This window comes from Fukomys damarensis, unplaced genomic scaffold (assembly GCF_012274545.1).
Source record: "Fukomys damarensis isolate Sample0158 unplaced genomic scaffold, DMR_v1.0_HiC HiC_scaffold_27, whole genome shotgun sequence".
Taxonomy (NCBI): domain Eukaryota; kingdom Metazoa; phylum Chordata; class Mammalia; order Rodentia; family Bathyergidae; genus Fukomys; species Fukomys damarensis.
Window position 1 is genome coordinate 41,615,731 of NW_022900939.1, and position 11,990 is coordinate 41,627,720.

At 39.3% G+C, this 11,990-nt stretch overlaps 1 protein-coding gene across 1 annotated transcript in view; it reads left to right on the forward strand.

Moving 5' to 3' along the window:
- Lmbrd1 (LMBR1 domain containing 1) overlaps positions 1-11,685 on the forward strand; it is a 92,044-nt gene extending 80,359 nt beyond the window's left edge. Inside the window, exons 15-16 of the mRNA XM_010617925.3 lie at positions 10,790-10,881; positions 11,133-11,685. Coding sequence (XP_010616227.2) covers positions 10,790-10,881; positions 11,133-11,246 — 206 coding nt within the window. The 3' untranslated portion in view covers positions 11,247-11,685. The remainder of the gene's footprint in view (positions 1-10,789; positions 10,882-11,132) is intronic.
- Positions 11,686-11,990: the final 305 nt, after the last annotated feature.

Genomic DNA, 11,990 nt, shown 5'->3' on the forward strand with positions numbered 1-11,990 from the left:
AAAAAAAAAAAACAGTATGAGCCACTCTACACCACCCAGATTGCTTCTGTTTTGAAACACTTTTCCCGTCTTACTTTACCATCCGTAGCTGACACTGACAGCTTAAAGGAAGAGAGGTTTATTTTGGCTCCAAGTTTCAGAAGTTGCAGACCTTGCTCGCTCAGCAGGTCCCAAGGGATAGACTGTGGTGAAAGGTGCAGGGATTGGAAAGTGCTCTCTCCGGGTGGCCAGGAGGGGAGAGGCACCCTCCCCTCAGCCAGGCCTCCCTCCTGTCGGGGCAGGCAGAGGAGGGGCCACTTCAGACCAGCACCAGAGCAGGAGAGGGACCTTAGCCAGTACCACCTGTTACCATGCCCAGGCACGAACGGGGAAAGAAGATTTCTAAATAACCATTGCGGAGATAGTGTACCCTGTTATTTCTATAGTCATATACATTTAACAGTTATGTTTATATACTTTTTAAAATCCTGTTAATTTGTTTGTATCTTCATTGGTTTAACATTCTGTATTTTGTCCTACAAAATGACGGTTTATTTGAACATAAAAGTATATTGTTACCTGTTGATTCCCTAAACAATTTAGATTAAAAGGTACAACTTTGTAGGAAATTGAGTTAATCTTGTTTATTTTTGAATCTGCTGTAAAATAATTGTCTACATTTCTGATAGAATTTTTCAGCATTAAATAAAATGATTTAATTACTACATAGTCATGTAAAATGAGCCATTCTCTGACTAGGCCTACAAGATTTTTTCTTTAGAAGTTGTTATATAAGATGACAGTTTAAATCCACAAAGAACATATTAAAATTTCAAAAATTAAAACTCTAAAGGTATATTGTACTTTAAAAGTTATTGAGGAGTTTTTCATATTTTTTAATAACTCACCAATTTAAATGCAAAGACGATAGAGCAGTTTTTATATTTTCTTATGTGAAATCTTTGCTTTGAAAGCTAGGAGCAGAAACAAATTCTCCAGTTAAAACAGTCTGATAGCATCAGCAACTTAGAATTCCTCTTTTTGGTAATTTTCCAAATTCCCCTTGTGAGATCCAGCACGTTGTCCATTCCAGAATACCACATTTAACTTTAGTAATTCATAATGAAATTAAACCATTTCTCACATGCTGATCAGTACATTTAGAAGACTTTGTAACCCTATGAAGTGTAGGCCGCCCACGCCTAGTCATTCTGAGCGCAGACGTAGCTCCCTGCCCCTTTGTTAGGCAGCATTTAGAAATAGAGAACAGTTATCTTCTTGCTGTAGGAAGTTTTCCCCTGACGATAACACAGTAAAAGTAGCTTATTTATCAAGATGAATTGCTCAGTAAAACTTGGTAGAAGGCTTTTCCTCATTCTGCCAACTAACCTCAAATTACACGGTCTTAGTCCAGATCTATCCGGTTCTTCGCCTTGCAGAACCTTGCATGTAGGAAGCAGCTGCGAGCTGAGCTCGAGCCTGACCGAGGGGTGACGGGGATGAAAAACAGATGCAGAAACAGGTTAGAGTCCGGGGATCTGGGGCTTTTGGCTGCCTTGGACGCAGAGCCCCGAGTGACTGGAGGCCCTGGAGAACTTGGGGCTCCACGCTCATCTGTTTCCGCCCTCCACGGGCTCCTCCGGGTGAACAGTGTAGCCCGCTGTTCTTCCCTCTCCCCCTCCTCCGGAAGCGGGTTAGGCCTCTTCTTCCTGTCTGACTTCCTCATCCCCCTAACCTTATAAATCTGCCCTCCTTGTTCTTTCTCACTGAGTAAATTTAACAGATTTGGCTTTACTAGATCAGGGATGTTTTCAGATTTGAAGAGTTGACAGTTGACATCATAGGAACTTGCCCTTGTGAGTAATTTAGAATTCAGAGTCCTCAACTACTGTTATATTCGGTTTGCTAGTTAATTTCTGTGCACGTATGTGTCTTGCCACCCTTGAAACCTCAAGATTAAGGTGACCTTGTCTTTTTTTCTCTTTCATTTATTATCTCATGTTCTCTTGTTTTTTGTTCTCTCTTTTTTTTTTTTTTTTTTAATGAGGATTGAGCCTAGGGCCTTCACAACAAGCTCCATCTCGTGTGTTTTAAAATTATTTTGTTTTGAGAATGGGCCCCATAAACTGCCTAGTTGGGGCTCATACTTCTGATCCTCACGCCTACTAGCGTGTGGAGATTGTAGGCGTGTGCTGCTGTGCCCAGCCGAACAACTGCCTTTCCTTTTCTCACTTACCTTTCTTGTCATCCAGCCTGGTCATGGGATGGGGAGGAGTGGTCCCAGCCCTATTCTGTCCTGTAAACTATTTCCTCTGATGGAAGTGTGGAATTGTGTTCGTATTTTCAGTCACTCCCAATAACTAACCAATTCCAAAGTGTCACCAAGTTTAGATGAGAAATAGCAAAACAAAAATAATTGCAAGCTGGGCATGGTGACCCTTAACTGTAAGCCCAGTTAGTTACTCCAGAGGCTGAGGTAAGAGGATCATGAGCTCAATGCCAGCCTGGGCAACTTACCAAGACCCTCCCTCAGAGTTCAGTCCCAGTACCATACACGTAGGCTTTATCTATCAGCAGGATGCTTTAAAAATATAAAAATATAATGATACCACTCTGTATGTTTCGACATTAAAAAGAAAATACTATATGATGACAAGAGTGTGTTTCTGTGTGTGTGTGTGTGTGTAAAATCACATTTTTTAGTTCTTGTATATAGTAGAAGTCTAAAATTCTGGTTTTATCTCAGGCAAGAAGTGAATACTCATTCTGTGCTTTTAAAAATAAATACATTTTATTACTCCTGGCATTAAATAACCACTTATTTTGCTTGGGATTTAGCTCAGCTGCACCACACCTGACTCAAAAGTGCAAGGTTCTGAGTTCAGTCCCCGGAACCAGAAAAACAAAATAAACAAAAAAACCCACTTATTAAGCATTTTGAAGAGTAAAATTGAAAAGAGACAAGATAGTACCAAGTAGATACTGATTTTAGGGAGGACTTTGTTCCTTCTTGTTTGTTGAAAAGTGGGAGTGGCAAGGGTAGTTACTGAGACTTCTTAAAATTTTGTTTCTTAACTTCTTTGTGCTATATTTTTCCAGAACACGGATTATTTCTTTCTCCTTAAATTTCTGAGTTTTCCTAGAAATTTTATTTCAAATCCTAGATGACTTAGCAATACTGTTTAAGTATTTACAGTACATTATCACATACAGTGGATTCAGGTGACTTTAACACCCCCCAGCTTTGGTCTATAAACAAAGAAAAATGATTTTTACACATTCCACCTATGTTTAAAACCAGTGTCACTGTCATGGTTTGTGTCTAGATGTCCCTGCCAAGGCCTCGTGCAGTCATAGGGGCTGCTTTTCAGAGGTGGCTGGATATGGGGTATATGTTGCTGGGATCAAGGGTGTGTGTCTACTAAATTTGTCCACTGATTGGTTTGGCAAAGTTCTGGGCAGGATTAAGGGTGTCCCACTTTGGGTGTGAGTGCTCTCCACCCTGAGGGTGTGTAGCCTGGATACACAGTGTAAGGGTCAGAAAGAGGGCTAATGCCCTTGCTCTTCACTTGTGGCTTACAGCTTGCTTTGCTACTTTCTGCCTACCCGAACCGTTTCTCCTCTGTGATGCCCTCTGCCGAGCCACCTTGCCTTGGAACCAGCTGAATATGGACTGAAACCTCTACAAACTGAGCCAGATAAACCTTCCTTCTTTTAACTTTGGCTGTCTGGTATTTTGTCTCAGCAACAAGAAAAGCGCCTAAAACAGTTACTAAAAGAGTTACTACACTAGTTGATACTTAATATTTGACTTTATAGATGTAGATAAAATGTTCATTCTGAGGAACACTCACTGTAACAGAACAAAGATGAAACTGGTATTTTCCTAGAAACTAGGCCATAAAGACCTCAGTAGGAAAGTGACTGGTGCTGTGTGGTGGTAGCGTTTGGCAGTGAGCTCTGTGCTCAGTGGTGGTCTATAAATACAACAGACATGAAAACGGTGGGAGATTGTTACTGTCCTGATGTGAAAGACAGGTTTGAATACAGAACATGAACCGAATGCCTCTTCCCTCCTTCTAAGTCAAGCTAATCCCTTTAGGCTATCTGAAATTTCCTAACTAGGACTATGACCCACTTCAGAAGTCAGCCAGTCCCTTGACCTTTTAAAAAGCTGTATGGGCCTTTTGCTTTATAGTCTGTAAATTTGGGGATGGGAATGGGAAAGTTAAGGATATTTAGGTTTAGTCTATAAGTTGAGGATAAACCAGCTCTAGTAGAATGGTTGCAATTTTTGGTGGCTTTATTTAGAAAGTTACTCTGTGGGATAAAACCAAAAGGGATGACTGTGTTGCATTTCAAGCACCTTTAGAAGATACCGACTTATCTTCAGCGATGCTAAGGACCAAGCCCCGTTGGTCTTGAAATTCTTAAGATAAACTTACAGATGTTTTAGTTTCAGGTATCCCATATAATTTAGTTCTGCTTATGTGCCGTTCCTGTGCTTTCTCACGTAAATGTTTCTTGATCGACTGGGTGTATAGCTGAGAGTTAGAATACTTGCCTAGCATGTGCAAGGCACAGGAGTCAATGCCAAGTGGAAAACATTGTTACCACCTGCTATATGCTGAGTGCTGTTTAAGTGATGGATATCATCAACAGAACAGTCAGGTATTCTCATCCCCATCAACTTTCAAAATAAGCACTGTGGAGAAAAATAAAGCACCAAAGTAGGGTAGGTGGGCTGGGAAGGAGGGGTAGTTTAAAATTTCTAGTGAAGTAGGAAGGAAATTATTACTGAGAAGATGACATTTGAGCACAAAGACCTTCAGGAAGTGTGGAAGAAAGAAAGGTTTCTGAGTAAGAGCATTCCAGTAGAGAGTAAGGTGAGTGTCTTGTGGGGATGTACTCGGGAAAGTAGAACAGCAACAGATAAGTTTAAAGGACTGTGGCTTTTACTTTCAGAAGAAAGTATTTGCAAGATTGTGAGCAGAGAAATGGCATTGATGTAGGGGGAAGAGAGGTGACTCCCAAACCTGCTAGTATTCGAAATACGAGTTCGTGTTCTCTAAGATCAAAGAATGAATTCTAGGAAAAATGGAGGTTAAGAGTAGGAAAAATTTATTGAGAGAAATATAGCTTCTGTCTAAGCAAGACAGAAGGGGAACTGGATAGTGGATTGCCCACCCACCTCGCTTTTCAAAGATGTTTTATAGAGTAAAGCCATGTGGTGAAGTGGGTACAAAATGGGACAAAACTATAGGACCCAGTGGATTTTCAAGGTGGGCAAGAGGTAGGACAAAACCATGACTGACCAATAAGATTACAAGTACAGTCACCCAGGTAATAGTGATTAAATGGGGGTCAAATGGGAAAACAAGGCACATACAAGGGATTTCCCAGTTAGAATATCAATCACTCCTGTCCATAGGGGAAGTAGTGCGTCTTCTTTTTATAACGCTAACCAGTGAATGTGCCTCAGTTGTTCTCCAGGTTGGCTCCTCTCTGTGTTGGCTCCTGTAAGGTTGGTGCCTTGAGGGGGTCCCTGGATATCTAATTAACTTGCTTATCTATAATAGCATGATGCGATTTATATTTTTAAGGGATCGTTTGGATTGCTGTGATCATAGAGATCAGGACTTGGCAAATGCTTTCTGTAAGCGGCCAGAGAGTAATGTGTGAGGCTCTGTGGAGCCTGAGTTAGTCTACCACATCCATTCAGCATGGGAGCTGCCATAGACAATTCTAATATGTTTGAGTAGAACTTGCAAACCCGTGATGGCCGAGACTGGCACTGTGTGCCATTATTTGTGAACCCCTGAATAGACTGTAATGAGCCAAGGGCAAAAGCAGACTGACAGGAGGCTTTCGCAGTGATCCGGAGACTGCTGGTGGTAGTGGCCATGGTAGCAAGTGGTCAGGTCTAGAGATACTTTAATGCAACAGCCAAAGGCATTTGCTGATGAGTCTAACAAGGCTGTGACAAAGGAAGTAGTCAGAAGTGATGCGCATGTTTTGAGCTCTAATCAGGAAATACTTGTTTATTGTCTCATGTTCTGTTAGGGAGCCTATCTGGAGAAATGATCTTTAAAATCTAGTCACAGATGTTAAAGTTATACATCTATTTATCCCTTTGAACCTGGCTGCCTTTGTTGTATCCTTTCATAAGTCAAGAACTCGCAGGACAACTTAACTTCTCAGCTCCACCGCTGGCCCTTGCGCGGCAGCCTGGTAGATTCCCTTACAGCTGAAGCCTGTGCTGATGTCCTAATGACCTTCGGTGACCTTCGACCTCGGCTCTCGCCGTCAGTACCTCTCACTTCAGTTGCTTTACATTTCAGCTTCTACCCCAAGTGACGTTAGCTCAGTTGTTCTCAGCAGTGGTCATCAAATGCTGGCATTAGTCAGAAACACTTGTAGGGATTCTTTGCTCGGATTGCAAAGTTTTTGAGTTCAGTTCTCAGCTAGGACCCTGGAAGTTTCCTCATGGTTCCGGCCTGGGAACCAGGTCGTGGAAAGCACTGTTCCAGAGTACCCTGATTACGCCAGGTTGCCAGTGGAAACCGCAAGTCTTCACCATGTCTTCCTCTGACAAATTCAGGCTAGGATGTCAGGACCGCTACTCCTTAACACTCATTCTACAAGTTTCTAGCTTTTGAAAATGCATTTTCTAGATAAGGTCATCTTTTTCTTATTTGATTTTTTTAGCTATTTTCTTGATAGGTCACAACCAGTCTTCATCCCACTTTTCCCATTTTCATCAGTCAAAATCCTGACTGTCTTACAAAGCCTATTTCAAACCAGACCTTCTTTTAAAATATCTCCAAAGTGTATACATACTTTTTTCCTTTGAATTCCCAATGCATTTATATTAATTACATTTTCCCCCTTAATTTGTAGTTATTTATATATCTTCTCTCTACCCTTCTTGCATGCATACAAGTAAGCTCTTGAGGATAAAAAAGTATAATTATATCTTTTTCTCCCTCAAATACAATTTGTAAAATTGAGCCACATCTTGTTTCTTTTTGAGTAGTCATTACAATAACAAAAGTTTAATATATTGAATGTCTTCTAGCTTTCTTTGTTAAATGAATCCCATTGTATTCACCTAAAAACTACGTAATTTTTAGCACGAACCTGTCTCTAAAAACAAAAATATTTGTTTCCTTTATAAATATTCAGTAGTAATAGTAGGACCCTAGTTAGTGTAATCTTGGGTAGCAGTGAGATACGAAGTAACATTGTAAACAGTTTGATTTTTCTGCCAGTTTTTTTTTTTTTTTTATCATTTGTGAAACAAAATGCTTTAATATTCTCCGTGGTCCATCAGTTTTCTCAAATGCCTTCTCTATGCATATGTAACATAAAGATTTAATACAGATATAGAGTGTAATTATTTATAAATTGATGTTGAGTGAGGGCTTAACATTAAAGTGACCCTGTTGTGCTTTAAATCAGCACTGAGTACTTTTTAAAAGAACATTTAAAGTAAATGGTGCTAATTGTTATAATTGATAATTGTAATTACCTTAGTGGCAATCAGCATACATTAAAAAGTGATCTAAAAGGAAATAAGTATTTATTATTCAAGTTATCAGGTAAACCAGTAAACGTCGCCAGTGTGTGACAAAATGGCTTCGTTGCCTTTCTCTGATAGGAGGAAAGGTGGTAATAGTGGGATTTAAAGACTATCGATTTTATTTATGTACTTCAGACCCCCGTTGCACTTTTTATTTGGACACTTTCTGTATAGCCACTCTCATCAGAAAGTAAAAGAAATTATGTTTTTTGTTTTTCATTGTCAGTGTTTAGTTTGATGGGAACTTTGGTATGTCCTTTTGAGTGACAACAGTCAGAAGTCTCCTGAACACTTCTGATTTTAAAAGAGTCCCCAAATGGAACATCTACCAGTTTAAATTTATTTTGAAGGTAAAAGCAAGTGCAAAGTATTTCCTGTTATTTTCTCAGATGAGTGTTGAAAGCCTTCAGTTTAGATGTCCGTGGTTGAGGTGAGCAATCGGCAGTGAGCAGATGGTAACGAAAGAGGCTCCCCTGTTTATTCCACGCGTAATCCAGTCGCTTAACAGAGTTACTCTGTGGGTGTAGGGCCACCCCCTATGAGTAAATGCAGTGTACTGCTAAAGCTGACTGTAAAAAGCTGGTATCTACTCGTCTGTATATATTTATTCTAGCTGATTTTCAACAACAAAGCCAAACGTTAACAGTGGATTTTACCTTTTATGTTATTTTGGAAAGCTTGTGTCAAATCCACAACCTTTCAAAGTGGTGAACATGTAAACAGAGTGACGGGAGATATTCCTGGTATGGTTTTGGTGGTGGGGCCAGAGGAACAGAGCGCGTGCCAGTCTGAAATGTCGCTGAACAGGTTATTGGCCTCTGTGGGAAGCGATTTGATTGTCCTCGCTTCTCCTGGCGTGGCCTCTCTTGTAATCCCTGTTTCGAAATTTCTAATTCAGTCAAGTATTGACTTTTAAAATATCTTTAAGAGTGGAAATGAATATTAGGACTTCTGTTTTTAGAGTTTTGAGTGTTATTGAGAAGATTGAATTTTTTTTAAAAAAAAAACAAGTTTTATATTTGTGCAGTGAAGCTCAGGCAGTACTTAAACCAGGAATAATACTCATTATTTTTAATTGTGAACAGGCATTTTTTTTTTTTTTGCATAGATTCCCCAGCCTAGATCTCTCTTCATTTTTGAAACATTCAAGAAGACTCTATTTGCTTAAAGAACTGACTGATACTTTTTAGGACTATATCCTGTCATTTAATTCATACCGTTGAATTTTGCTTAGTCAACTTGGGTTTGTTTGAACTACATGTAGAAAAAATATAACGGATATGCACAAGTAGTCGTGAACTAATCCCTGAATAATTATTTTCCTTGCTACTATTGGTAATGTACTTCTCTTGAAATTTAATTTAATTTATTAGCACATGTTTGCCATATATAATGATCACACTCATCGTAGGGAATTTGTACCTCTTCATAATACATCTTAATTCTTTTTTCCCATTCCTCTCCCCTCCCTTCAACTCTTCTTCCCCTTCCCATTTACAGAGGCTTTGTTTCTCCTTTTTTCCCTCCATTTTCTTTAAAATTCCTTTTCTCTTTCTTCCTTCCTTCCCTCACCCCTCCCTTTTTCCTTCCCCTGTGAACAAATTGGAGGACAGGTATCGGGGATCTGGACATGCACTTCTAAAAGCTTAAGATGCGTTGTTATATCTTGCTGCCATTTCAGTATCTGTTGGGAACCATGTTCTTTATCGTGGCTTTGGTTTTATTTAAGAAAAAAATGGAAGAAAAATAATATCACCTGCCACTGTCCCTTGGGCTTTGGTGGCTCTGTTTGGTCTTCACAGATCCTGGGAGGAGGGTGGTGACATGCCCATTCCTCTGCGTATTGCCAAGCGACAGCCACCCTGGGTCTGTCAGTCTCCCGAGCCTGGCCTTTCCTCTCACCATAGCAGACCTCTTTGTCTACGCTTCTCTTTAACAGGCTTTCCCGTGTCTTGTTTTGACATCCTTGTAATCTTCTCAGATTTTAATTTTTTAAAATATTAGAAAATCTAATGATGTAAAATTTAAGTAAAACATCCCTTGCTTTAAATTTACTTTTATTTCAATGATTATATCGAATATGAACGAATATGTGTATTCTGTACTTTAAAATAGGTTTATGTAATGGAAAGGATGGCAGGTAAAATTACTGTTACTCTGAAGTAACTTGTGCAGCAGAAGGGAGGACAGTGCAGTGGGGGCAGAGAGGAAGTGATAGCGGCCTCTCCCATGTGGGCTGCACTCCAGGCCCTTGGGTGCCAACCGTGAGGGCCAGGGAAGGACTTTTCCAGCCACCTAAGCTCGATAGCTTTCTTGTTTGCTTCAAGAATTGTGTGTTTCTTCCACACTTTTCTGTTAATAAAAAGAATGTGAAAGAAGCTCTTGAGGGACCATCAGACAGGAATTCAGTTCCGCGGTTCTCACTACTGGAAGGAAGAGGTTGCTTCTCTAGTAAAGTGCACGTTTCCTTGCCAGAAAGAGACGGTCGGTCTTGTCCAATTTGCTATTTAGTGGCTCAGGAGACGTGGGCGGGACTGGAGTAGATGAGATCTAGGTTATCTAAATTTTTATATATCCATGTGGCAAGCCTTAGATTTTGGGGAAATAAAACCTAATTTCTGTTGTTCAGAAAACTGTTTGTCAGCCACAAACATTTTTAAAGTTTATTAGAACCCTTATGCAATAACCTGGACTAAAATCCTCTAGCTCGGTTTTGCTTTAATAAATAGCTCTTATTTGCTGAAGTTCATAAAAATTAAAGGTATGTTTTCTTTTCTTTTTTCTTTTTTTTTTTTTCAGTACCAGGGATGGAACTCTGGACCTGCTGCGAGGCAGGCAGAGGAACCATTGAGCTAAATTCCCAGCCTGTCCATCATTTCTTGATAATCACTGATAAACTTTATTTTTATTTTGTTTTAAGCTATGCCAGTTGAAATTATTTTTCTCTTTCAAATAAATTGACCTAGCCAATATAATGTTTTTAATACTGATGATCCTGATTACAATGGTGGCATTCATTTTTTAAAAATAGATCCTAATAATTGGCAGTTAAAACTACATTCAGGGCATTGAGAGTGGGCTTTGGAGAGAAACCTGAATCCCAGTCCTGTCTCCGACATTCACTGGCAGTGTGCTCTGGGTAATCAGTGTGGTTAGCAGCATCTTCAATAGAGTGCACTGTCAGTTCTAAGGAGGTGTCTTACCATAGTCTTTTACTCGCTCTTACAGATCAGTGTACTGTTACCCGGACATACCTCTTCCTGCACAAGTTCTGGTTCTTCAGTGCTGTGTACTATTTTGGTAATTGGGCCTTTCTTGGGGTAAGTACAGCCATCCCAGAGCCATTTGACGTTCCTTTTAAAAGTTAAATATTGGGCTGGGGATTTAGCTCGGTGGTTTTGCCACCTACCTTGCAAGCGCAAGGATCCGAGTTCGATCCCCGGTACCAAAAAAAATGTTAAATGTGTATCAAACTTACTAGTGTTATGTCTATTGCCATTGAATTCTAAGTGCATTACTTCCAAATGATTTTAGATTTGAGAAGTAACCAGCAGCTTGTTTAATTTTACAGGTATTCCTGATTGGATTAATTGTCTCCTGTTGTAAAGGGAAGAAATCAGTCATTGAAGGAGTAGATGACGATTCAGACCTAAGTGACGAGGAGCCTTCCGCCTATTCTGTTTGACGCCTTCTGTCGTAAAGAATTTATAAAGCCGACTGGATGCCTGTTATGCATTTCTACAGTCTTAAAGTAATAATAGGAAAAGTGAGCTTTCATCAAAAATGGGAGCATGACCATTAAAAAGAAATATATTTTTTATGTTTTCTGAAGTAACATTATTGTATCATAGATTAACATTTAAAACTGTTGTAATACTACTAATGTAAATATAAAACTGTCTGCCTTGTGAGGGAATGTTTTTGGAAAATGTTTCTCTTTAATGTATAATAGTGTTAAATTGATTAAAATCTTCCAGAATATTCCCGTGTTGCTTTTTAAAAACATAATAATAAATCACTTGTATCCATGCTTTAGTACATTCCAGAGCCATGTGGAATTTTAGAGTATCTGTATCTGATTGTGTAAAAACTGTTCACCAGAGAGCTGATAAATAAATGTTACTCCCATATGCAACTTTTCATTTTTTTATATAAAATCATTAGTTACACCAGTAGATTTCATTGAAAAAATTCAAACTGCTTAAGACTATGGCATTCTGTGTTCTATTATTCAAGTATTAATCCATTAGCACCTCTACAAGAGCATTTCAGGTGTATACATGGTTGTAGATATGATTTATAGATGACCTCACAATTTATGTTCCAGCATAAATGAACGTATCAAGAATAATCCTGAAAAAATCAGTTTACTGATCATTTTAAGATATATGCAGGGCTGGGCATGGTGTCGCACTCCTGTAATCCCAGC